General features: G+C 42.6%; 3 protein-coding genes across 6 annotated transcripts in view; 2 read left to right on the top strand and 1 right to left on the bottom strand.

The window, feature by feature from the left end:
• The first annotated feature begins 34 nt into the window (after positions 1 to 34).
• On the top strand, positions 35 to 11,042 carry dll4 (delta-like 4 (Drosophila)). Its single transcript, XM_008398405.3, has 11 exons — positions 35 to 701; positions 853 to 1,113; positions 1,546 to 1,603; positions 2,229 to 2,492; positions 5,338 to 5,398; positions 6,547 to 6,677; positions 6,879 to 7,048; positions 7,141 to 7,360; positions 7,806 to 8,535; positions 9,230 to 9,338; positions 9,774 to 11,042. The coding sequence occupies exons 1-11, from the start codon at positions 648 to 650 to the stop codon at positions 9,777 to 9,779; spliced, it is 2,064 nt and encodes a 687-aa protein (XP_008396627.1). The 5' UTR covers positions 35 to 647; the 3' UTR covers positions 9,780 to 11,042.
• Positions 11,043 to 16,390: 5,348 nt separating this feature from the next.
• Positions 16,391 to 18,148, top strand: chac1 (ChaC, cation transport regulator homolog 1 (E. coli)). The gene is made up of 3 exons (XM_008398406.3): positions 16,391 to 17,048; positions 17,275 to 17,310; positions 17,404 to 18,148. Exons 1-3 carry the CDS (start codon positions 16,878 to 16,880, stop codon positions 17,785 to 17,787), a joined length of 591 nt encoding a protein of 196 aa, XP_008396628.1. The 5' UTR covers positions 16,391 to 16,877; the 3' UTR covers positions 17,788 to 18,148.
• Positions 18,149 to 19,581: 1,433 nt separating this feature from the next.
• Positions 19,582 to 27,452, bottom strand: part of ino80 (INO80 complex ATPase subunit) — a 40,488-nt gene continuing 32,617 nt past the window's right edge. For 3 of the 4 annotated variants that reach the window (XM_008398410.3, XM_081602144.1, XM_081602143.1), the window contains exons 30-37: positions 26,467 to 26,539; positions 26,217 to 26,375; positions 26,021 to 26,123; positions 25,844 to 25,932; positions 25,276 to 25,434; positions 24,670 to 24,841; positions 22,177 to 22,392; positions 19,582 to 21,013 (exon numbers count right to left, since the gene is read on the bottom strand). In XM_008398410.3, the coding sequence (XP_008396632.1) occupies positions 20,802 to 21,013; positions 22,177 to 22,392; positions 24,670 to 24,841; positions 25,276 to 25,434; positions 25,844 to 25,932; positions 26,021 to 26,123; positions 26,217 to 26,375; positions 26,467 to 26,539 (1,183 nt within the window). In that variant the 3' untranslated portion in view covers positions 19,582 to 20,801. The remainder of the gene's footprint in view (positions 21,014 to 22,176; positions 22,393 to 24,669; positions 24,842 to 25,275; positions 25,435 to 25,843; positions 25,933 to 26,020; positions 26,124 to 26,216; positions 26,376 to 26,466; positions 26,540 to 27,452) is intronic. The other variant, XM_081602145.1, reaches the window with a different exon arrangement.

The raw sequence follows: 27,452 nt of genomic DNA, 5'->3' as shown, positions 1-27,452 counted from the left end.
CTCGGTTGTAAAAAATAATAATAATAAATTAAATGAATTAACAAATGTTCCGGGTTCGTTAATAGTGGTGCGGCATCTCATTGCCATTGAGAATTAAATCTGGATAATTGTTGTTAGGGTGGAAAGGAAGGGGGTTGAATATGTGAACGGGGGCGGTGCCATGTTGGGTGAGTGACAGTTTATGTAATGAGCAGCGCAGTGTACATCTATATATCCAGGAGGAGACGCTCTACGGTTCATTCACTAGTAATAAGGAGGCTGATGAACGTCCGTGGCGCACTGACGCACCGAGTTCAGCACCAAAACAAGCTTTGAGCCTTTACACGCACTCAGCGGAGGGACACACTGTGGAGTATACACAAGGAGAGGACGCCTGCTGACCGAAAAAGACGCGCGGCTGTGGATATTCTGGTCTTCCCTCGGCTTCTGGATAACTTTGAGATTTTGGGAACCGTTCCTCTGGACCGTTTTTGACGCACGGCAAGAAGGAGCTTTCGGAGGATTTATGTGTGTTTTTTAGATTGTTGCTTTTTTTTTGCCCAAAAAAAAAAATCTTTTTTTTTTTCTTGGGCGTAAATACTTGGGAGTAAGAAGGCTTTGCGGTTTCTGGCGGCTGGTGACACGGCTGCCCTGGAGAAACGAGAAGGATGGCAGCCTGGTTCACCTTTACCATCGCGTTCAGCACCACGTTAATATTACAGGTATGAAGGAGGATGACGAATGAGGATCGAAAACAAGCGGAGAGACGCTTGTTGTCGTTTTGTTTTCACGCTTTCTCAAATAACGTCTCACTTTCCCTCCCCCCCACCCCTTTTTTGTTTTTTTGTTGTTTTTTTTTTTACATTATTTTAGGTATTTGGCTCGGGAGTTTTTGAGGTAGATCTCCATGAATTTAAAAACCACAAAGGCTTGCTGGCAAACGGGAACGCCTGCACGCCCAGCTGCAGGACTTATTTCAAAATTTGCCTGAAGAACTACCAGGCTGTGGTGTCGCCAGGTGACTGCATCTTTGGGAGTAGGGAGACACCGGTCCTGGGGACGAACTCTTTCAGCGCCAAGGACAGCGGCACTTTACCCAGACCCATTCAAATCCCCTTCAAGTTCGGATGGCCGGTAAGGGCGTGGAAGGCGCGCAGCATAAATGCATCCCCGTTATTATTTTTGTGTCATAGCAGCGGCCCCTATTGTGCCGTTTTGTTGTTGTTGTTGTTGTTGTTGTTTTTAACGGGGGAGCAGCTGTGCGTTTTTTGGGAGCGCACAGGTTATTGGTCCGCTCGTCTAATCCATGTCATTAGGTAATGCTCTGGCGACGACCAGATTGCGCCGCTACGACGTGGCTCACTTTAAAATCTACAGGGGCCCATACGCTGTGCTGTATGTGGTTCACTGTAACTCGAAAATCTCTCCATACATCCTAACTGTAATACATTTGAACTACCACACAGAATCAAAAAAAAAAAAAAAAAAAACACAGACAAAAACATTTAAAAGTTGTGAAATTATAAACTAAACAGTTTCACCGACTGCATGTGTTTTTCTCCTCAGGGGTCATTTTCATTAATTATTGAGGCCTGGCATTCACCTTATGGAAATCTACCTCTAGGTGAGTGCAACATATACTACCACAGGAGGGAGCTCTCCTTAGTTTTTTTTTTTTTTTTCCTGTATCCTATTCACAGATACAAATTAAAACATGGCTATGTTTGATTCGAAGGGGGGTGATTAAACATTTACTTCTTAATCATAATGCTAAATGTGAATACTTTGAGACATTTTTCACGCCTCTGCATCCCTTTATTATGAACTTCAGAGCACCTTTTTCATTCTTATGCCCAATACAATTGAACTTCCTCTAGTTTTATTTTTGGCGTGGGAAAGAGCTGTGGGCTCTTGGTGAGAATACACAGCGCCTGCCAAAAGCCCCTGACTACATCTTCCTGTATTTTACACCTTACTCTGTTCTGCCCTTTGGAAGAGGGGACTGGGCCTGGGAATGTTTTTTTTTTTCTGCTGACAGGAAAAAAAAGAGGAAATTTCGACCTGAGTTTATCTTTCATCTCAGCTATATGGGATTTGATAAGGGATGCAGTTCGGGTGCTTGGCAAGTTATTAAGACGAAACTGGATTACTCTTTGACCTAATCATCACAAGACAGTGGCACATTTAAAAAAAAGAAAAATCATTTTACTATTTTAATTTCTTTCTAATTGATGTTTCATCTTTTACAGATACCAACAATCCAGACTTTATGATTAGCTTTTTTGCCATCCAAAGACAGTTGGGCGTAGGAACCGACTGGTCCCAGGACACACAAACCGAGAAGCAGACGGAGCTCAGATATTCCTATCGGTTCATCTGCAACGAGAGCTACTATGGGGAAAGTTGTTCCAAAAAGTGCACGCCCAGAGACGACCGGTTCGGTCACTACACCTGCACCAGGGACGGTCAGCTGTCCTGTCTCCCCGGCTGGAAAGGGAAATACTGTGAAGAACGTAAGCCGAACCTTTTGGTCTCTCGCCTGGCTGGCTTTCTTCTGGTTGCGATATAAACTGAAAACTCTTGGTTTGAACTTGACCGCTGATATTTATTTTGCAAACTAAGATTATGAGCCATTAGATGCTCCCTGTGCAGTTTGACTTTCTTATTGTGTTTATACCAAGAAAAGAAGTCACAGATAAAGATGTCATCCCCACTGAAGTCCAAGGAGATCTTCAGCCAGAGATGACCTAATAATACCTTTGTCTATCAGGCGGTTTTGTTGTGGAATGCTCCTTGATGGCCCATTTCTATCACATAATTCTGAAATGTAACCGGTTGTGGGATTGTAAAACAACATTGAGCTGGTTGGAACCCACTTGACCACATTGCGGACCCACACTCTGAAAAGCTCCAAATGAGCCCACAGGAGAGCCCCTGATGTCATTTTAGTCCAAAAATACCAAAGGCCTCCCATCACCCCACATCCCCTCTCACCAAAAACAAATTAATCAAAGAGTAGATTGGAAGGAGGCACCGTGAGAGTAATAGCTACCATGTGCTGGATATGTGACCACACGGGTGACAGCGGATCTGTCATCCGTGTCACACTGGTGGCGAAAGAGAAACTGGCATGCGCTATTTTGACCGTGGCGCCAAATTCTAACCAGATGGGCTCACGTGTTGCAATTACGCACACACATCAATCGTGCGTGACTACAGAAAATATACATGGGAAAAGACAGATTGAGCATCTTTCAGACACCATAATTTCCCCTCCGCTCCCACACTCCCATGGATGGATGTGAGCAAGGCTGTTCATTTGGGTTTAGTGTAACTTACACTTAGAGACTGCTGAGCCGGCACAATGCAAAAGCAAACTAAGCAGCTGTTCAGAGGACCCAAACCAACCAACAGGGGGCACCAAAGAGAACTAGAGTTGTCACATGCTTTACAATGTACTTTTTTTTCTAAGTAAATCAGAAAATTGTTGTTGCACAGGTTAACATTTTGGAAGTAGGCCACATACACTAGCCTAATTAAGGACAAACTACCTAATGGAGTGTCAATATTTTGACACAAAAGTATCTCAATTATTTCTTTAAAGGTCCAAATGAAAATGGAGGCATAGTCTATTAGATAGCTACCATTTTCTACCAACACAGCAACTAAGGCATCCTTTCTGAAAGATTTAAAACTACATTTGTTTTGATATTTAAGATAGTGCCATCAATCCATAAATCATATGAAGCAACACACATTTGGTTACTGTGTAGCAGACAGTATTTTTTAGTTGTAAGCCATAATAATGCTTATGCAAGATGTGTAATGCATAAACATTCAAACACTGATGATAAAAACAGAGCCAGCAAAAGGCACAAGGGTGCTAAGCTGCTGATTAGGGTCCTTGGGTCTGCAGGTGCCCCTTATGAATGCCGGATTTGTAACATTAAGATAGAAATGTCAAAACTTTGAAATTAAGTTGCATTTAATGGACCTACTTTTAATGAGAGATTAATGAATAGCAATTTTAAGTCATTAAAAAAATCTCTCAAATGTGTAATTACTTTGGATTTAAAATACCTTAGAAATCCTTAGTTGTAGCATTACAAAGGGAAATATTTGTGGTTTTAAGTAATTTTTAGTGTATCATTCAATATTTTTTACTCTATGCAACAAAGTTTGTTGTGAAACATAATGCTGTGGAAATGAGCTTCCAGAGCAACTGAGTGTATTATAAAAAAATAATAATAATAGCATTTACTACTAAATATTTATTTATTTAAAGAATTTGAGTTAAAGAAAAGAAATTGTTGATGTAAAATGTATTTTTAATGCACAATACCCAAACAATCAGGCTTGAAAAGTGTAAAAGAAATATTAGTGGTACTGTAGGAGCTTGTGGGTATTTTAAAAAGGTTTTCCGAAATAAAACTCTGCTAAAGGGAACATACAACATTGAGCGGCCTCCGGGTACAACTCTGGGAGAGTTTTTAACACAAATTGAAACAGTAGCGGAACTTTTCATTTTTCTTACCTCCCCTCAATGTCCGTCTTATAATGCAATTAAAGTAATCATTTGCGAATTTTCTAGTCGTGTAAAAGAAATTTTGAAGTGAACCCTCAATCAATATAAGCACACGATTTCCCCCTTCAGGGAACACTGTATTCGCGCGTGCCCGGTAACATAATCCGCAGGCGGGAAAGAAGGAGGAGGGGGCGCGCGAGCATCGATAGGAGGAGTCCGGGCGACAGCACGCGCCAAGGTTAATCGCGGCATTATTATCCGCCACGCGCCACCGATGTTTAGCCCCTTCCATTGTTGGGCGCGCAGCAGTAGCAGCTGCAAATATGGCTGCGGCGGACCACAAACAACAATAGTGACAGCTGTCTGCTATTGAGAGCAAGCATCTGTTCCGGACTTAAAGCGGGCCGCTTTACTGTCAGCCGCCTGATATGTTGTCCTGCGAATCAGTGTCATGCAAGACCGGTGCACTTAAAACAGGACAAACAAACTATCTGCCCTGCCCACCCGCCACAAACCCCCACCATCCCATCTCTCTCTTTAAGGGGCAGCTGTAACTAGGGTGTGTCGGACAGGTTTAGATTAATGACCAAAGTTAAAACAGACTAAATCCTCACGTACTTCAACACGGACACTCGGAGTGTGCTATTTCAAGAAATTGCCATCTCTTTAGCCTTCATGGTTGTTATTGTGAAGTATTAAAGGATTACCTGACATCTTTACAACCCAGCAGTTATTTTTAAACAGTTGCATTTTTCTACAAAGTCAGTGCCTTCGCACTTATTTTTAAAAAGTAACTTATCTTTGTTTTTTGTTTTTTTTTCTTTATACTGTAGCTATTTGCCTTGAGGGGTGCAGCGAGAGGAATGGGAACTGCTCCAAACCTGGGGAGTGTGTGTAAGTATCAAATATTATGAAGTGTTGAAATATGTGTTGGGACACAGGCTATGAGAACAGTGTTTGTTGCTTTCACATTTGCTTGTGCTTCTCGTCAAGCATCATAGCTTATTAATAAGAGAAACTGTACTGTACTCGTCGGTATATTAATAATATCTTTACCAATACAGTCCTTAAAAACAAGATCTGGACTAAAGTAATGAAACAAAGATTTTAAAAAAGACCAGAGGATGTAAGGTACAAAAGCAAAAAAAAAAAAAAGTCTAGAAGAATCTAAAACCAGAAAAATATGTATAGTAGAGCATAAAAAAAAATTTAGTCAGTCAGCATCATAGTAGTTAGAAAACCAAAGAAACTAAAAGTGTAGCTAACTAAGATTTCAGCAAAAACAATCATAGATTCCAAATTGGCAATTTATCTTTAAAACCACTAAAAGAAGAGTAGTAGAGAAGCTATTTTAGTGTAATCCAATAAAAGAGGTTCAGATCTACCAAATTGTGTGAACTGCTTTCACAAACTTCTCCTATTCCCACGTTCCCTTCCTGTCACTGCCCCGTCCCATTCACTTGCTCAGCAGCAAGAATAATTTGCACACTCAACCCCATCCCTGGGAGAAATTCCTCCTCAAGTTTCTGCTGCTCTCGTTTTAGACATAAATCCATCATTTGCTGTGCAAAAACTGTCCCTGACAGGGAATAAATACTTGAGATATAAAACAATGTGGTGCTCCTTCTTTGGCTCAGGTGGTTTGACAGAAGTTGTAGCGCAACATTTAAAAACAATATTGACCACGCATAACAATTGATCTATAATTATAAGTTGCTTATTCATGATTTTACATCGCTTCAGCAAAAGCCTACTATGCATCTTGTCATTTTGCTGCAGTGAATTCAATCATCATGCAACATCAATGGGATTTAACTGTGACGGAACATCTGCTAATGTTGCAGAACTGCCGTCTGATTTCTTTAGGTTCTTGCCAGTAAATTCCTAACTAAACCATAACACATGGTTGTTTGCTCTTAATCAATCAAAGTCAATAGCTCGCGTGTTTAAAACTGTTGATGTTTTGTAGTTTTGTAAGCAAAGAAACTCTGACGCTCACTCTGAAGAGAGTAATCCAGAAACATCTGTTGTCATTTCTTCAGATGCAGGGAAGGCTGGCAGGGCACGTTCTGCGACGAGTGCAGGAAGTACCCGGCCTGTAAGCACGGTACCTGCCAGCTGCCGTGGCAGTGCAACTGCCAGGAGGGTTGGGGAGGCCTATTATGTGACCAAGGTACGCCACACACAACTTTTACCACTTGTTTCTTTTGAGAAAAGATGCTCTCATATTACTGACTTGAAAGCATTAGTAAATTAGGTTTCCCCTAAAGTGTATTCAGAGCTTTCCGCACACACACGTCAAGAGTAGGTAGCTCTTTTCCCTCCCCTTTGCCTCTCTGTAAACAAACCCTCTTTTCTGCCCTCCCCTCTTCAGACCTGAACTTCTGCACCCATCACCATCCCTGTTTGAACGGTGCCACCTGCATGAACACAGGCCAAGGGAGTTACACGTGCACTTGCTTGCCAGGATTCACAGGGGTTAACTGTGAGCTGGAGATGCAAGAATGCGACAGCAACCCCTGCAGGAATGGAGGCATATGCACTGTAAGTAGACTGAATAAGGGATCATACCTGCCGATTGTTGCTTGTGCTATTTGAGGCCTACATTTTATTTTTTTCTTGTTGCATTTCTTAAGAATTTGGAGACCGGCTACAGGTGCACATGTCTCCAAGGTTTTGAGGGCTCACACTGCGAGCACAACCTGCTGACGTGTGCTGACTCCCCGTGCTTCCACGGCGGCAAATGCTGGGAGAAAGACAATGGCCGCAGCTACATGTGCGAGTGTCCTCCCGGCTACACCGGACTCAACTGTGAGAAGAGAGTGGACAAATGCACGTCGCTTCCCTGTGCTAATGGTACGGTCTTCCTCTGCTCTTTGGCCTCCCATTCCCCCACTTTTCTGAACTTCCCCTCGCTACCCCTCTCTCTCCCCACCACCAAGCTTTTAAATTCCTGCTGCTGGAAGCAGTGTGGAACAACAGGAATTGTTGGGAACTTGGTGTCTATTGTCTTCCACGTAAACATTCGGCAGCTCGGAGCAACGGCTTGTAAATGTCACCGCAGCTTGCTGCGGTTGTTGGTGAAAGGCGATAAATATCCAAACACAGTTCAGTTTTGTGTCTTCTTGTAAACATGCAGCCCTCTAAGATATTGTTCTCTGTGGTCCCAATGGATTTGACAAAGATTTGTGAACCCGAGAGGGATCAAGTTCTTTGTGATTTTGAAATGCTTGTGACTGAAGTTGTTTCTCATTATGAAATGTCTGTACCTAGTCATCATTGTCCGTTTCATCCTTGTTAGGTGGCCTGTGTCTGCTCCAAGGTGGCATGCGCATGTGCAGCTGCCGCGCAGGATTCACTGGACAGCGCTGCGAGATCAACATCAACGAATGTGCTGGGAACCCATGCCTTAATGGAGGAACCTGCCAAGACCGAATAAATGACTACGCCTGCATTTGCCCCGCGGGCTATGGTGGACGAAACTGTGACAGAATCCTGGACGAGTGTTTCGTACGGCCATGTCACAACGGAGGCATTTGCACCGCAGGCAGTGGCCCAGGGAAGACTCCGGCGGTCTGCACCTGTCCTCCAGGCTACACCGGGCCTCGGTGTGAATCCTTCGCCACCTTCACCTCTCCGGTGACGGGCGACGACGGCTTCCAGTGGGCGGCGGTCTCTCTGGCAGTGGGTCTGGTGGCGCTGCTGGTTCTACTGTGCATGGTGGGATTTGCTTTGAGGCACATCCACAGGCAGGCACGGGGTCAAGGAGCCGAAACGGAGACTATGAACAACCTTTCAAAGGTGCAAAGTGATAACTTGATCCCAGCGTCGCAGCTGAAAAACACCAACCAGAAACTCAGTCTGGAGGTGGACTGTGACTCAGAAAAATCAAACTTTATCCACAAAAACTATCACTTGGACTCTTACAACTCGAAAACAAAGGATTTTAAGGATGAAAAGTCACAAGAAGATAAATGTCTTATTTATGACAAGAGTTTAGAAGATAAAATGCCTTTGAGCAGAATGTACAGGTAAGGGGAAACACTCTTTCAAAATAACACTTTCGGGATTTTTTTAAGGGATGTTCTGTTAAGAGGTTCTAAGCATATAACACTTTCAGTAGATAAATCTTTTTGTGTCTTCAAGTCCAGGAAGATAAGCTAACGGCTAGTCCAGGATGGTCCAACACCAAAGCATGCTTATGTAACTTAAATGTAAAAAACATCTTAGCAATTTACATAAATACTATTTTATTAATCTTTTAACAGATTTTTTTTTCTTTTACATTACTCAGCTAGTGTAAGTGATAACAACTTATTGGAGATTGGATTTGGATTTCTTCTTTAGTCTTGACTTTCTCTGACTAGCCATTAGCTTTAACCCCAGATTTAAAACAAAAATAATAGCCAAGAAACACATATATATATTTATCTACTACAGAGAATAAACTTGCTGTTTAGAACCTTTTAATACAACTTCCCTTCAAAGAATCTGAAGAATACATATAAAGCACACAAACTGCATTAATGATGTCCTGCTACAGTAGAAATGCTAAGATTTCCCTCTTACTTAAGGCCAGGGTTTTGTTTGTGTGAACACATCAGCTTGTTGTTTTTACTAGCTTGGATGGGAAACTTTACGTTGTTCCTCACCTGCAGTTGCTAACACACAGTTGTCCCTTGTGAGTATTGTTACATTAATACAACTTTCGCTTTGTGTTTGAAGTGAAAAGCCAGAGTGTAGGATATCAACAATATGTTCCTCAAGAGACTCCATGTACCAGTCGGTATTTGTTATAGCGGAGGAGCGGAGGGAGTGCGTCATAGCAACTGAGGTAAGCATTTTCTTGGATTTTAAACGCATTACTTTGTCCCAAGTGCACCATCCCTCAATAATCATCAGGCTATTTATGGAAGAGCTGTGGATTTTTGGAGTTAAGATTGGGAAACCCCATATATATGCATTATTGGTTTCTGTAAGTTAGACTGAATGTTCTTTATCTTGGCCACATGATAACCTAAAATCCTTACGCATAATGTTTTCTCACACATTTTTGGCTTTGCTTGGTCTCAAAGGTACTATGTTTTATTTTTGTGGCATTTGGCGGAATTCTTTTTATCTTTCCAAGTTAAATATAAAAGAAAATAACTTATGAACTGTTACGACGCTTGGAAAATCTTTTGTTTTAATTGATTCAAACAGTTCAGAACAACTAAACAGACTTGGTTTTTACTCTAATTTCATTTTCGCCTCTTTGTTTCTCCCACAGGTATAAACTGCGAGGGGTCAGAGAAGCTTTGGACGCATAACTGAGACACAATCGAGGCAGAATGTAATGTTCTGGATTGTTTACAAAATGCTGAGAGGAGTCCGGGGATTGTTTTAGATGCTCATTGCTGCTCTGAAACACTGAAGAACTGTTGAGGGCCGAGACGTTAGCCCTGTAAAGAAATCGAAACACAGCAGAAGGAGGACAGGGCTGACCGACCTAGTGTCGACCAAGTGTTTGTATGCAAAGCGTGTACAATGATGGACCTTCCTTAAGTGGACGGAAGGCAAATAAGACTGACCAGATGTGGTCTGAAGATGGACAAAGCATCAGGGAAATGCTCGTTTAGAATCTCAGCCAACCTGGACAGCGAAAGGAAGAAAGAAAGGTGGATATTTGCCCCTCGTATCTGACCTGGCCTTGTTTGATAATCATGATGACTTTGAAAGCCAACCAATCAGAAATAAAAGGTGCCTAAGATCTGACTCTCCAAATCACCCCAGCCCCTCCTACCCCCCCATTGCTCCCTCCTCAGTAATCACTCCTGCCAGCTTTGCCTGCTATGCAAGACTCAGGGTCGAAAGGAGTGAATTCACCCGCTGTCCCCAGTCCAACGTCGGCAACAACGAGAGCTACGAATATGCGAAAATATCCCTCGGCTGTTCATCGTGTTGAAAAAAGAAAGGACTAGTTGGACTTGATCAGCGTAAGGGTGGAGATTGTATGCAGCCCAAATTCACTACAGAAGCCTTAAAAAGAGGGGGTTTCAATGCTAAATTTGTGCCCTTGTCTGTTCTTTATTCATTTGCACTACCATAAAAAAAAACCTAGAATGGAAAACAAGAGAACACTTTTTAATCAACAGGGATTTCACGAGAAAAACCACAGGAGCCCAACAGTCAGCGCAGTGCCAGCAAAAACCCAGAGAAAGTGTGCATAGGAATGTATTTCTTATGCAGGCTCACTGAAAAGACAAAAATAACTGAGTCAAAAGGAGAAGGAAAAGACTGTCACACCACTGCCTGCCTATAGTAAATTTCAAAAAAAGTAGAAAACCAATAATGTAATTTTTTTTTTTAAATGATTATTTTCAGAGTTTAATTTAAATATGACACTGCTCTTTATATGTTTTATAATATTATTTTGTATATAATGCATATTTATAAGGACCAAACTTCTGAAGAATAAAACTGTTTGTCACTAAATGGAAAAAAAAAGAAAGTTATTTTTTTGAGGTGCTTTTTAAATAATGACGTTGACAAGAAACGATGCCATGTGTCGTGTGCTTATTTGTATCTGGTTTGAAAGCTTTCGAGTTGTGAAAGTCAGCTGTTTCCCTGCACTCGCACATTTTGTAGCGCCTTTTAAGGAAGTGAAACTCGGGGGGGCTAAAATTAAAGCGAGAGTCGAGATTAAAATACGGTAAGAATGTTATGCAAAAATAATTTAAATGGGGAAGATGGCTTTGACATCAATAAAACTAAATAAGCATGTACAGTGGAGGCAGCTTATTGCAATGTGCAATTTAAATGAAAAAACTTACTAATAAGAAGCTCTCTCAAATATTTAAGATTTTGTCTTCTTATAGCAGAAGGTCAAGTTTCTGGGTGCCATCTTGGTTATGAGTTAAGGCAGAATGGAGCAGGAGATGGATGGATGCATTGAGGTCTTGATGTAAATCAGCCTGGTCTGTTAGGGTGAAATCAAACTAAGTCAACACAGGAACAAGAAAACAATACCCTGGATACAAGTCGCTAAAATGGTCTTCTACTGTCAGACAGCTGCACTCACCCTTAGAGAAAGGGTGGGATCCTCCACATTAAGCTGAAGAGAGTATTTGCATTGACACCAAGGTTCCCCAACAGTTGCATCTGGCGCTTTATTTCCCCTGGACGTACTTATAGGCCATGTACCTAATCAAAAACATCTGGCTTCACATATACATAAGGCAGGGTGTCATCAGTGTACCATTCAAAATTGATACATGTCACTACATGAGAAAACGTGTACATAACGGTTTTTATTCAAACAACAGGACTCCAGCGACAACTAGACTGCAGCGCCCAACGATTCTTGTAGAATCGGTTCTCTTCAGAAGCGATGTTTCTGAAAAAAACTATCCTTAACTCAAGTCCAGTTATCATATTTGTCTCTGCACACTTTACCAAGACATATCGAGTGTATGTTGGATTCATAAATGCTGTACCATTGATCCCGATTAGATATCCTACTGTCTATAAGAGGTTGGAATCAGTGGTGTCAGATGCAGCGTTGAGGTCCAGCCCTAAACACAACGACTAGGTCACATAGAGACAAAAAGCTCCCTTTGCTTGTAGCATCACTACCTCGAGTAATTCCTGGAAACGCTTTTGGCTCCTACTCCACTCGCCCGCCCTTTCTCTCTCTGTCTCTCTGTATCTCTCTCTCTCTCTCTCTGGCCCCTAAATTGGCTTGAAATTCAAATCCGTTTCCAGGGAAACCACCCCCTCGAGCTGGAAATGGTGAAACAAAGCCAAGGCGCAGGGCAAAGGGGAACCTCAAGCCCCTCACCCCTCTCGTAATGCTCGTGTAGCCAGCCAAACAGATGCCGTGTGGGGGGTGCTCGCAGAGTGAGTCTGCGGTGCCATAAAAACAGCAGCATATGCCATGCCTCTCACCTCGTGTGCATGACCCTCACTGCGCACAGACCTCCTCCCATAAAAAAAAATACAAAAAAATACTGAGGCTCTTGCAGGCTCCCAAACTGCCTGCTTCCCCCCTCAGGGTTAGGAGCAATATTTCATTGCCCAGTACTATACCACCCACTCCAGTAAACAAAGCTGGGGGAGAGGCCCTGGCACGGGTCCCCCACGTCACCAGAGGGGACGGCCAAACCAGATGGGAGCCAGTGAATCTGGGAGGAATCCACATAAATAAAAAGGAATCTGCTTTAGAAAAGTTGTCAGAACGAACTGATTAATCTAGACAGCTCCAACAGATTGTTGCTCAAAACGACCCCGTCTTGTCTTATTCTTCATCGCTCGTCCGGATTTTTGAAAATGCCTTCTGCCTCCAATTAACAGAGATCCTGTAAGAGTCAACACCCACTAATCAAGAGCAATCAACACACTTTTTTTCGTTTGTTTGTTTTTGCACTCCTCGCACACATCCTGTCAGCAGTTTGACCTGGGCATCCTCATCTCCCAGATTATAAAGTTACGGCAAAAGAAAAAGAAGAAAAGTTTAGAAACGGGAACTTCCTGCTCCGCTCAGGAAAAACATAGATGCCACCGCAATGATTAATCATCGAGTTAAAGCACCTCGTGCTTTGGTCTGCTACCTGACCCAACCTGATAGCTCTCAAGAGTTTCTTCCCATGGTCACCGTCCTCACACCAATCAGCAGACGCACACACACACACACCCTGGTTCGCACTTGCTAGGGCTCTGCTCTTTGGCCTCTGGGTGTCCATAACACAGGCCGGTATTTTCATTGTGTTATAATCACAGCATCCTGTTTGTGACCCAGTGACATCAGTTCCTGTTTCCTCCTTGATTAAAAAATGCAGAACATGCCGGCGAGGGCCAGCGGTTTTTCTCACGCATCGATCTCCCTTCGTTCTGCTCTGGCTCGCGCTGATGACTCAAAGTCTCAGGAAGCAACCTCAAAATAATACAAAGTGTTGCAAGCAAACACCCCCAATCAGTGTTTTTTGTTGGTTTTTTTTACACTGAGGAAATGAGTAATTTTTTCTGTCATTGCTACAGCAACTTTTCCCATTTCGAATGCAGTCGAGGAATCTGGAAGTTCCTCCGTGCACCTTGCTTTTGTTTTCCTTTTCTTTAAAGAACTGTTGTTTCCACTCAGGAGCTCCAGCTGCTTGTCACCATCTTTAAATTTCTATTTTAGCATTTCTAGTTATTTAATATATTAGAAATTCAACAGTTCAACACAATACATTTGTTTTTTAGCCACCTGAAAACAAATAATGATAGTTACAGCTGCACTTTTAAAAATGAAGTTTTTTTTGTGTGTGTTTTTTTGTTTTGTTTTGTTGTTTTTGATTGGTTTAACTTAAAAATGTGCTTTACTCTTGTTTTTTTTTGCTGTTGTGTTTGCAGCTGACTAGCAGTCATGCCTCTCCTCAGCTGCAGTTGTCTCTTTAATTAACACTAGGTGTCAGTAAGAACCCCATGCACAAGAAGGAAGTGGTCAGCAGAAGACCAAACAAAACTCCAACCCCTCTCACGTTCTGTCTATTCAGACAGCATTCTGAATTAAAAATTGGAAATCATTAAAAATCATTTCAGTTACAAGACAAGATGCCTTTATAAGTCAGATTAACCCTGTAGAAGATCTGTTTTTGAAACCAGATATTTGCTTCCCCTTCTCCCCCCCTAGATAAAGAATCATAATTTTCCCCCTTCTGGAACCAAATCAGTCATTTATTTTCCTCCCGTTTTAGGTTAATTAAGATGACTATAATTACTTTTGGTAGCTAAATGCCAGAATAATTACCAAAATACTTTTTTTATTATTATTTTACTTCAAATTAAGAAGTTTACATTTTACTGGGTGATTTGAAAATAATAGAATAATAAAAAAAAAAACAGTCTTTATTGAGGGGGGAAATTCAGAATTTGGATCAGACATGTGGATTTCCTTGCACAAGCTTTTCAAATGAACTTGCTAGAGTTTTGGCCCATCCTTCCTGGTTGTTACTCAGACAAGTTCGCAGACTGCCTTGCTCTCACATCTTTTTAGCTCTGCATGCAAATTATAATGGACGAAGGATCAGGTCACTCCAAAATAACATCTTTTTTGTCCTTAAGTGTTGTTGACGCTGCCTCCACCGTGCTTTACAGGTGAAATGGTCTTCTCAGACTTGCTACTTTATCCCTTTTTGTCCCTCAAAATGTGAAGGGGCCAACACTTTGATTTATCATACCTTGATATATTAGATATACGTACAGTAAAGTTCTAGTCTTATTTAACGTTGGGTAGTTGAAGAAGGTTACGTGTCTTTTATCCAGTGGGTGTAACCTGGTTTGAGCTGCATCAAATCGATCAGTCTGTTTTGTTGACGTCGCCTGGCGAGTGAAAGCTTGTTTGTGTGCAGATACGACTGACCTGACCTGTCCTCGACCGATAAAGAGGTGTGAGCAGCAAACTAGAAAAACAACACTCACTTTCCACAAAGCAGGAGCACTGCCTGGCTCTTTACGCAGCCTATTGCCCTTTCTTATCTCACAAAAGATAAGAAAGCAAATAATCTATTTGCGGATTATTTCTGTGAATAATTCACAGAGAAAACACTACCACTGTGGTGTTAGTGAAGTCACCTGCTCTGAGATATGGTGCACATGGAGATGAAAGAGCGAGGCGTGAGGGGCTGCAAGCGCGTTCAATCCTTTTCTGGACTGGATCTATGAGGAGATAATACACTTGAGTGGCCTCTTATTAAACAGATAATGCCACCTATTTATAGATAATCTATTTATTGGGCAGAGATGAGCTTGTACTGTCCGCTGTATTTAAGATCTGACGGTAGAGGGAGGTATCTTGGTATGTTTTGAACAAACCCTACAGCTGTTTGGTCATCTCCTCATCCAGTATGTTCTCCATGGTGGCCAGCGGTTGAAAAGAAGTCAGTTTTTCTTTTATCTACTTTTATTTTAGAAAGATTTCTTATTCCACATGGGTAGTCTACATGAACACGAAATAATAATTACCCAACATTTTTGGATAAGCAGAACCTGCTCATGTGTGTGTATAGAAACTAAAACAAATTTCCTGTTTACTGCATTCTGACCCAGTGGATTGCCACACATATTCCATTGAGTATGTCATGGTGACCCTCTGCTGGACTGAGCAAATACCCAAAATGTCACCAGATATTTATGTGTATAAACACTTCTCTCAACAGTTCTCTCCAAGTTCAAGAGGTGTGGTATGAAAGGAAGGTTGATCTTAATCCAACTCTTGGATACTTGAGCTGTGAAACCGGATTACAGTTCCTATATGTTTCAGCCTAATGTAAACATCCATATAAGGCTTTGATTAAACTCCCGTCAACCTAATCATAAACATTTATACTTTCTTTAATTTTACTGAAAAGGAAAGCTGTTTACGTTTTAATTGAGACGACTGTAACTAAATTCAGTTCAATTTAATCATTCAAAGGTCAGTTCACATAATTTATAGAAAAACATGAGGCCTTGAAATAGTACATTCACATTATTAATAAAGTGAAAATATATAAATATATAGATAGATATATATGATGCAACGTCTTAGTATGTTACTGGCTTGTTTCAAGAGATCTGAAATGCTGAGCTAAGTTGCATCAGCCAGAGCAAGTAAAAAAGACTGACAACAAGATGGTCCAATCAAAAATTGGGTACATTAGAGTGAAAGTTCAGTGTCAAATCAGTGTGTAAAATGAAACTACGTCATAACTGGAATTTGGACTAATCATATGTCGAGTGTAGCTCTAAGTCCCGCCTTACTTCAGCGCACCGACAATTGTTTGGCTAAAAAGGGCTGGAAAGAAAGACTGCATGTATATCATTGGTCGAAAGCATTAGTGAGGCTCCGCCTATATTTGCCAGTACTCTATAAATTCTCGAACGTCACCTCGCCATCTTATCGAGGAAATGCGTCAGGCTTGACCAACATCTCCGCGGGGGGGGGAACACTACAACCAGCGGCGTATTTAGAACGATTACATCTCGAAAACCTCGATCTTTACATTCATTTCTCTTAAGCTAACACCTTCACAGGCCGGCGCAGCGGCTGGCCAAACAATTTTGTCGTTTTTTTTCCCCCCTTCGCATCGAGCCACAAGGCCCAAGCGGCTGCCATGGATTTTTAAGGCATAATGCGGCAACTCTAATGCAATGGCGATGCACAGTGCAAGGCAAAACCAACCCCGAAACTCCATCTTCGCAACTGCCAAGCAGTTGGGCTCCAATACCGGACGCGGTATCCCTGCGAGCCAACCGGTACCTCTCCTCCTGGACCGGAGGAAGCTAACGCTAACCACCAGCTAGTCACCTCACAGCTGATTTCTTTAAAAAAAAAAATCCCATCGATTCCATTTGAACGTCAACACTACCGATCAACATGAAACCTCAAGACATCATCGCAGGGAAGAGCAGCCTGTGGATCTTCGGGTACGGGTCACTGGTGTGGAAGCCGGACTTCAAGTACAAGAGGAGCGAGGTCGGTTACATTGAAAACTACAAGAGGCGTTTCTGGCATGGAGACAACTTCCATCGCGGGAATGATGAGTCGGTGAGTTTGACAGACGGGTTTAGATGCTTGACGTATGTGGTGGTTTCTAAAGATTGGCTCGGGACCCCCATTGTGGTTCGTGGAGCGCTTGGTTGCGGTCATTGGATAATGCCCAGAAATTTAAAATAAATTTACCATTAAAACTGCTGCTGTCTTTAAAGAATGATTTCAGTTTTAACATCAATTATTTACAATGATTGTAACCCATTTGTGTTCCTCTCCTCAGCCCGGAAGAGTGGTGACGCTGATCGAAGACGATGATGTAAGTGGAACGTCTTCCTACGCGTCTGAACCTGCTGCGGAAGTTCCCCCACCGACACCGAAGCTGACTTTCTCTTCCCTGTTTCCCCCTCAGGCGACCACTTGGGGTGTGGCTTTCGAGGTGTCGGGCTCCCAGCTGGAGGAGTCCCTCAAGTACCTCAACGTCCGAGAGACGGTCCGTGGCGGCTACATCACCAAGATGGTGGATTTCTTCCCACACGGAGAGGACCGGTCTCCCGTTCAGGCGCTGGTGTACATCGCCACCGCCGACAACCCCCTCTTCCTGGGGCCGGCCAGTCCGGAGGAGATCGGCGCCCAGATCGCCGTGTGCAGAGGGAAGACCGGCCACAACCTGGAGTACCTGCTCCAGCTGGCGGAGTTCATGAGGAGCAGCTGCCCTCACGTGGAGGATCACCACCTGTTTGCCATCGAGACGGCCGCTCTGACTGTGGTGTCTTATCTGTTAGCAGCTCAGTAGCTCGTACCCTTTGTTTCACTAGCTTAGGATGCCAAACTCTCGAGAAAGCTGTAACCCGTCAGTTCGGTTATTTCCTGTAGGTTCAGACATCATGCTAGTATTTGAATTTGAATGCCACCAGAGCAACGAAAGGGAAGTCTGTCGATAAATCACTAAGACGTGCAATTACTCGACATTATGTGGTTTGGCTTAGAACACGGTTCGTTTTTTCCTCTGTTCTGAAGCCGTACAGTTCAGTAAGGTACCAGGAAATGTTTACTGTAAACAAAACTCGCTAGATGACTGTGGTGTGTTTGTGAAGCAACATCCATCCAGTTTTGTGTCAAAACACCAATAAAAATCTGGAAAAGAGAAAAATAAATTGCCTCTTTATTGTGCAGGGTTGGATAAGCAGCATCTATTATACCAAACTGTTTATTTAACCCCACTGACCTGTGGTGTTCTAACCAATTTTGCTTTAGAGATGCAAGGTAAAGCCTGGAACACATCCTTTTTAAATCCATGGTCTGGATTTGACTGGGTTGTGTATTGTGTGTGTGTGTGTGTGTGTGACCCCAGGAATACATGTAACAGAGTTGGACACTCCCAAACTGACCGGGGCAGCTTGTTCTTTGGACACCATTCAAGTAGTCTCTTTAGGTGCTCCGGTTTGTGTAACTGGCCGGGAGTAAACCCAGACCTGGAAGTCCTGTGTTTACAAGCTTGATCTGTTGATAGAGGGTTCCGAAGAGCTTGACTGAGTCTTAACATGAAATGATTTAAACCCCAGTGAATTGGATTAGGCAATCGCATAGAAACTCCCCAAATTTCCCCTAATTTAATACTTTTAAGCCTTGCAGATTTGGAGTGTGGGGATCCACACCACGGTTTATTCAACTTTGTTTTGGAAGAGTCAGACTTGCATCTACGAAGCATTAATGTATAAAAAATGCACTTGGATATAGCAGTGTTGTCTACAGTTAATAAAAAAAATCACGTGGAAATATTGGAGCAATAACTCAATTTATCAAAGCATAAGTGAAAGCTTGGCCAAAAATGGATTCAAAATAAATCAGGGGCCTCTGGAGCCACAAGTGGGATTTTGGCCCTTATATGTACAATGGCTCTCAATAACTGGCTAAAAATAAAGTTTATAAATACAGATATGCCACTTTAAGCAGTTTTTCCATTGAATAATTGCTGTAGATTTACCAGTAACATTCATTCAGATCCACTTCTCTAAGCATTAGGCTGGAAACTGCAAATATCAACACATAAGACGATGGATCTTTTTGCAAAAGTTTGTCTTTATTTTGAAGCGATGATATAGAAATAAAATGGTTTGTTCTCTAAAAATAACAGATTTCCTGGAGTAGATATGCATAAAAAAAAAAGATACGTCCAAGTAGGTCTGCTTTCAAAACTGACTTACCCATAGCAGTTCTGTCAGGAGGAATGGGCCAAAACTTCAGCAAACTATTGCTATAGACTTGTGGATTGATAGCTGACATGTTTCACCCAAGTCACAGTTTAAAAGGCAATTCTAAACCAAAAAAATATATAGAAATGTGTTTAAATTGCCAGCTTCAAGAAAGTAATAAATAATTCCCTCACACATAATTCTGGCATTTGGCAAACAGAAATCATTTTGGCAACTCTTAACTAGCCTGAAACAGGAAAAGTTTGATTTATGGTCAGTGAGGAAAATTTATTTGTATATAATACTTAAACATCTGATATCAACTGTATATATATATTTTTTTCCTTTGGACATAACTTCGAGGGATGAAAAATCAGAAGCGGCCACACAAGAGAGAAGGTTCAAATTAAAGCACCTTTATTTTTCACCTCACACCTCCACGGAGTAAAACAGCTGATCCATCTCTTCACATGTACCCAATCTATAAAAATAAAACAGGCGGATGAGAGAAAAGAGCCACAGCGCTGCTCTCATCTTTATGTACATCAAATATAGAACTTTCAGTTTTCATCACAATATTAACAGAGAAACAAAAAAAACCCCCAGAACGAATGTAGTGCTCAGGTTCGGGACACTCAACGTGAACCTTTTCGTTTTTATTCTAAAAACGTACGAGAAATCCACAAACAGGTCGTCACAGAAATGTCATGAAAAGTAAAAACAGCGACTGAATTCACATTTTACAGTTGTACATGTGACTTCCATCACAATTAATATAAACTCCCCATTGTAAATGCAAAAAACAAAAAGAAATAAAAGTAATAATAACTTATAATAGCAAACAACCAAATAATCTGAATCAGTATTTTAATTGTTAGCAGCACGGCTGAGTCAACCAGCACACTTCCATTTGAAATATATATCTTTTAAATTTCTTTACACTATTCTTCTTTTTGGACAAAAATATCATTTTCACGTGGATTTGGGAATACTGGAAAAGCGTAGTTGAAAAGGGTTTTCCGTCGCCATGTTGGTTCGTCTACTTAAATCCTCTGTTAGAAAAATAAGGGCTTTAGTAGAAAAGCTGTAGATCTACTTGGGGAGGGACGGCGTGGGGGGTGGAGGGGTAGAGGGCGGGGTCGACGTTAGAAATTCGGATTCCTCCATAGCTTCGAACTGAGCGTACATATCTACGAAACAATTAAATAACCTAGTGCACATCTATGATACTAGTTAACACCCAAAGAATGGAAGACGTGGCTCAGTGACAGAAGTTCATCACTAACTTGTCAAAGAGAGAAAAAAATGTAAAAAATTGAAGAACCCCCTTTTACGGCTTCTGATCGGTCTCCACAAGCACTTGGAAGCGCTCTCGTTGTGACGCCGACTCGGCTAACTAAGATACATCCAAACAAAACTAGAACAAGGGAAAAAAAAGACCAACCATCAGATTGATGTGTGTGTGTGTGTGTGTTCAGTTTCTGAGCCAAAATAGGGCAGAGCGTTGTCTTCCATGAAATGGGTAGTAAATACTGCACTCTCTTTATGAGCGTAGGCATAAAGCGTCAGTGGGATTCACAGTGAGCAGCAGGTCAGGAACCAGTCTGTGCCTTCATCATCGAGCCCCGGGGCCGCCGGGGCCCTTGCCCTTCCTGGCTGCGCCGTGGCTGCTGTGGTGGTGGCCGTGGGCCAGCTGCGCGTGGGAGCTGTGGCCGGAGGGCGCTCCTTTGGCGAGGGGGGAGGAGCTTCGGCTGGGGTTGAAGGCGGGGCCCGTGGCCGGTCGCGCCAAGGAGGGCTGCAGGGGGCCGGCGGCGGTGGAGAGGCCGGCTGAACGGAGGGACAGAAAGCACATTGTTACTCTGCTTGTAAAAAAAAAACAAAAAAAAAACAACTAGTTACGGCCTAGTAACATTTTTAGTGCACATTTTCCACTGTTAATTCACAAAGACGTTCTTTCACTATCCGGGGGAACGTATTCTACAAGGCAAACCGAAAAGGTCACGGGATCTTCAATGTTTGTTTGTTTGTTAGCTCAATTAATGTGAAATGGGGAGTTTGCTTGTTTAAAAAAATAAAAAATAAAAAAATAAAAAACCTCGGCCCAAGAAGGAAACAATGAGACTCTTGGAGCAGCGCGGTGGTCCAGTGGCACGGGCGTAAACACAAAAGGAGCGGCGTCGAAAGAAAAACTGTTTTTACAAGTAGCACAAAGACCGCAGGCGGCCAAACATAACAGTTTCAGCAACATCGGATTATTTTGCAACAACAGCGAAGATTGCCACAGAGCTGAGGTCTGCAACCTGCGGCTCCAGAGCCACATGTGGCCCTGCGGCCCCTCCAATCTGGGCCCTTAGAAAACCGATGAAATAATTTCAATTATAAAGGAAACAGAGGCATTTTAGCAGCTCTTCTGTATCTTCTTATGCGATAACAACAAAGAGTATCTACAACAGAAAGGCACCGATGGTACAAAGCTTTCAAAAATATGTTTTTTCAAACTACATTCAAACTATGTGCTTTTATATTATAAAGTGGACGACCTATTTTTCCTAATTTTGATTTTATACAGAAAGGGCTCGCTCAGCTGGAGTTGTTTTCTTTCTGTGTAAAAAAAGTTAAATGATTCATTTTGTTTAAAAGTCTGATTTGGAAGGAAAAATAAGTTGAACTTTCTTAGCTTTCAAAATGAAACATTTCATCAAGTACATATTTGATCAAATCTATCTTGTTTCGCAGATCCACACAAACGTTATTTCATAGCTGTAGGGACAAAATTGCTCTAATCATTGTAACACAAACTTTAACGTCTTTTCTGGTTGTGAAATGGAAGAAAAATGATTGTTGGTTTTTATAGCCGATCTTCAGATAAAACTGGGAAAAATGTGGCATTTTTATGATTTAAAATCGTTTTTGCATCTGTTCGGTCAGTGGCACAATTTTCAAATTAAGACCCGCGTTTAATAGCGAAACGTGTTGCCGTAGAGACCGACCTTTGGAAACACTGTATCCGTAAGCAGCGTAAGCCGCTGCTGAGGCGGCTGCCGCCCCAGCCTTCGCCCCCGCCATGGCCGCCGCACTCCCAGCTGTTGACTTCCGGCCCCGGCCCTTCCCTCCGGACTTGGCGGCTCCTCCGGATCCTTTGGGCCGTCCGCGACTCCGACCGGACCGGCCTCTGCCCGGGCTGATCGAGTCGGAGGCTGAAACACCTAAAGACGCAGAGAGAGAGGGATAGAGAGAGAGAGAGAGAGAGAGAGAGAGAGAGAGAGAGAGAGAGAGAGAGAAAGAGAGAGAGAGAGAGAGAGAGAGAGCTTTGTTTATTTTCTAATACTGGGTTCCAGCAAAAGTTCTCCATTTCAAAAATACTTTTCCATCCTCGGATTTCCAGATATTCTGACACTGAAGTATGAAATGACTAAACGTGGAAGTGAACTTTTAAACTTTGTCACTGGAGAAAGTGTTTTCTACTAAATCTGTATGAAATCATCTCCTAATATGGCTTTAACCAATATAAAAAGTAGCAATACTTTTAATTTCATAATTTTCAACCACAGGTTTAGTTTCAAACTAGAGGCCAAAAAAAAAAGCAGGAAAATATTCCTTATTTATTTTTGAACACACGTGCCTTCATCTGTAAGTTCTCTGACAGAAACTCAAATTTTAATAGTTAATATTCCATTTGCAATGGGCTAAATATAAAGACAAATGACGCTGTTTAAGTATCAATCATATTTTTCTTTTCAGAAAACTAGATTTTTATCTTTTAGGTAATAAAATTAAAGAGTAAAGTCTGGAAATTCAACCTTCCCTCCATAATTTCTTTCTTTCTTTTTTTTTTTTTTTTACAAATTTTGAAGACAGCTTATGAAACCTCGTCAGGATAATAAATTTATCAACTTCACAGACGTGTAGTTTCTGTAAAAAGGCCTGCCTTTACCATTTTACAATCAAATCACAAAGAAATCCCACACATAACGCATGAGAGCTGCTGCTTGACTTGGCCTCGACTCACATCGCTAAACATACTGCGGTAATTTTACGGCATTAAAGAACCTTAAAACATTAATCATCTCATAATTGCCATAAATACAGACTCAAGCAAAAATATTACTCTCCATTTTCCATACTGCTTGCAAAATCGGATCCAGTGCTTGGCTCGGTGGCAGCGCGTCTACTCCGGGGTTAGCTTCTCCTCTCTTCTTCTCCCACTGCCCACATCCCACTGGTGGTCTAATTTATGTGAATGATCCGCTCCATTTGATGTGCCATACAGCCTGTAATATCACCAGCAGCAAGGCATGCGTGAACGTTTCCCTTTCTTTCGCTGCAGTCCTGCTCGAAAGTCACTCGTCTCTGTCGTTTCCCTTATATGTCCGCGTTGGCCGGCGGATCCTCCGTTCGTGACGGTTCTCTCGGACCCTTCATTAAGCCGTCATCGGCTCTTGGAGGCATCAATTTCCCTCCAATAACACGAGGCCTGACGATCAGCGGGAATCAATTATCTTACAGACAGGAGGCTCTTAGCACGGCTCAAAGAAATCCAGCGTGGGTTTCAACGACGCCCCGATGAAGGCAGCGAGTCCAAAGTGTGTCATTTATTTCTCATTTTCAGAGTAAATGAAAGACAGTAAATCTCTATCAAATCTCTATGAAAATAAAATCATAAAAAGCAAAAAAAAAAAAGTAATAAAGGGCATAAGTGGAGCGTCAAAATGGGAAAGGTTTTTTTTTTTTAGACCAACACAAAATACTGCAAAGTTGTGACCAGGGCTGGATCTACAAGGATCTGGGTCCCGGGGCTAGAGCCAGTTTTGGTGCCCCATCTACTACAGAAAAAAGCTTCTGCTAATGTAAATTATAGTACATTAACAGGTAGTCCTAAACATAACCTGGTATGAACTGAAGCATGGTGGGTTTAATGCTTCCTCTGAGCAGAAGCTCCATGTTGTTCCCCCCAAAAATGAACTGTAACTTCATCATTTTCCAAATACTTCAGTATATTAAAAAAATTACAAAATATTAATATAATTCACTTGGTGTGGAGTTATAAGTTTTATATAAAGAACCACACCTAATGCGATACCTGCATTCATAAATAAAAAGATATGTAAAGAACCCCAAGAGGTTCTGGCTTCTGGCCCTTTAAGTCCTTTCTAAATTCTGGTGCAGGATGTGACTAAAACTGAAAATTATTCAAAGTTTGTTTTCTTAAAAACGAAAAAAAAATCAGAAAAGTAAGTTGTGACTTTAATAGTCACCCTCTTTTCCTCCAGTAACTGTTTGTATCCAGGGCAACCGGCAGCCTTCAGAAATCACTTATTTCATAAACAGAGTCCACCAGATTGTGACTTAATCTCATGCTTGTTAAATATTAAGCTTTCTACTTGCATTCAATAACGTTTTCTATAGGTCCTCAGTGAAAAAAATGTAGGAACAGCAAAACCCTAAATTAGTACGGCAAGCACACAGTATTTCTGACTCCTCACCGTTCATGTTGTCAGAAACCGATCCGGTCACGGAGGCGGGGGAGTTGGTGGCGCGAGACTGCGGCGCCGACGAGACGGGATCGTCCACGATGACCAGCATGTCGCTGCTGCTTTCGTCGGCGTCGGCGTCCGGCGGCAGAGAGCCGGGCTGCAGCTCGCTGCTCAGAGAGATCTGGCCACGCACAGACGCACACACAGACACACACACAGGCTGGGGGTCAGAACCACAGCAGGGGAGGGCAGCGGGGGCGGATCAGGAACCGGGTCGGTAGTGCAAAAGGGCGACGAAGAGAAGGAAGGAAAGGAAGCAAAGGGCGCGACAGGAGTGTTTGATAAAGAGAGCGAGAGTCGATTAAAAAATGAGGGAGAAATAGTAACAAATAAACAGAAATATAAAAAAAAAAACAAGAAAAAAAAGAAAGAGGTTTCAAAATGCAAATAAAATCTAGTATCATGTATCATGTTGCACAGCAGGAGATAAAGCTAGTAAAAGGCAGCCACGACTCTAAACTCTGGATGACGCACGTATTTAATCTATTCATCGCCTCGTCGTTAACCGAGATTTCAACAAACCCCCCAAAACCTCAGAGTCCCAAACCGCCTCACCTCGCTGAACGGACTGGGCATGGCCGAGTCCATCTCCACGCTGATGAATGAGTCGTCCCCGTCTGCGGACAGGTTGGAGTTATCGGCCGAGGGCGCGTGGGAGATCACCAGGTTCATCTCCTTCCTCCTCTTGTTCTCCGACTCCTCGTTCTTCTTCTGCTAGAAAGAGGAGAGCCGAAGATGGATGCGGTGGATTTGTCAGGATTCATTTAGATTTTTCCGACTTTTCCGGACTCCTTTTTGAGGCCTCTTCTAGACAGATATCAAAGTTTATCACGAGTTGACGACGGATATTTCTAGAGTGGTCGGGTTTTAAATGTGGAAACTGCAGGAAAAACACACAAGGAGGAAGGACGGATACGGGGAAGCGGCAGGGTTCACACACTTTTCCCACAGTAAAATTCAAGCATTTTGAAGGACCGCAAAACCCTGAAGCAGGTGATCGGGTGACTGCGGCGTAAGGAGCCTGGAGAAATCAGTATTTTTCTATTTATTATTATCTTTCCACACAAATTCGGACCTTGAACATCTCCTGCTACGCTGTGTTGTTTTATCATTGTGCCGATACCTTCTCTGCGTACTTCTCCCTCTTCCTCTTCCTCTCCTTCACCTTGCTGCTCTCCTCCTGCTGCCTCTTTTCCTCCTGTCTTTGGCGCACTGCAGGAAGAGACACGTCGCGTTTTATCTCCCCTCCTTCCCAACATCTCTCCCAGCGTTACTTTTGCACCGAGAGGCGGGGGCTCACGTTTCTTCTCCAGCTCGTCGTCGTCCAGGAGCAGACTGACCACCTCTTTGGGCTTCAGCGTGTCCGGTTTAAAGTTGCCTCCGGAGATCACCACCCTTTGGATCTGAAGACATAAATCCCACCTGAGATTAGCTCGTCTCCGCAGACACGTGCGCGGTCAGATCTTATTTTAGCGTTTTGTGGGAACTTTAAGGACCTCGCTTTTCTCCTTGGCGCGCTGCAGGATCCTCTCTTCGATGGTGCCCTGACAGATGAGGCGGTAGACGGTCACCTGCTTGGTCTGACCCAGCCGGTGAGCCCGGTCCATGGCCTGCTGGTCCACCGTGGGGTTCCAGTCGCTGTCGTAGAAGATCACCTAAAGACAAGAACGAGGAAGTTAGCCTTTTGCGCGATTGTTCCAATTCAAATTGCCGAAGCGCCAGTGATCGTTGAAATGCGGAGCTCACCGTGTCCGCAGCGGTCAGGTTGATGCCAAGTCCTCCGGCCCTCGTACTGAGCAGGAACACAAAGATGTCCGTACTGTGGAGGGCAGAAAGCAAAAAGGCGAGGTTTTAAAAAATATATATAAAAAATATTGTATTTTCCGCACTATAAGGCGCAGCGGACTATAAGGCGCATAGAATAGACGCTACAGTTGAGGCTGGAGTTACGTTATGCATCCACTAGATGGAGCTGCACTAAACGGAATGTCAACAAAACAGTCCGACTCCAGTCGGCGTGGAGAGCCTTCCGTGAGTGGGCCGGGGCGTGGCCGGACGATGGTCACCCTTCTCGGTTCGCGCACAGCATGTTGGTGGAGAACGTGGTGCTAAATGACCTGATTCTAGATGGTCGGTAGGTAGATAGGTCAGTCAAACTTTATTAACAAACCAGGTTCTGACAACTATCCCAGCATGCACCGCGCACTTCTTCTTCTACGGGCGAAAATGAAGTCAGCGGCTGCTTACCGCATTTGCTAGACCTGTTGTGGCTCAATATTGGTCCATATATAAGGCGCACCGGATTATAAGGCGCACTGTCGGTTTTTGAGGAAATTGAAGGTTTTTAGGTGCGCCTTATAGTGCTTAAAATAAGGTAATATTTTGATATTGCATCTAATTTCCCACGCATTCCCTTTCTTAGTTTCAAAACAAACAAAGAAAAAAGCTAATCAAATATCTTAGGAGTTGAGCAGGAAATGTTGAACCCGTTGTTGGTCAGCTTTCTGTGACAGACATTTAACCAAGTGAACAGCCAGTTGTTTAAAAATGACATCTTATTTTTGCTTGCAAAGCTGCATTTGGGGCGTTATGTCAAATCTCCCACCCCACCAAAAAAATAAATAAAAAATCAAGCAAATGTCATAAAAAGGTGAAACATTTAAAGGTTTTTCACTTTTAGATAAGAACTGCATCTGTTATAATCTGGTGATAATTTATTTGCCAATGAAATT

Source organism: Poecilia reticulata, chromosome 21, assembly GCF_904066995.2.
Source record: "Poecilia reticulata chromosome 21, P_reticulata-male-v2, whole genome shotgun sequence".
Taxonomy (NCBI): Eukaryota; Metazoa; Chordata; class Actinopteri; order Cyprinodontiformes; family Poeciliidae; genus Poecilia; species Poecilia reticulata.
Note: the sequence above shows the minus strand (reverse complement) of the source record. Positions and strands in the feature narration are given on the sequence as shown.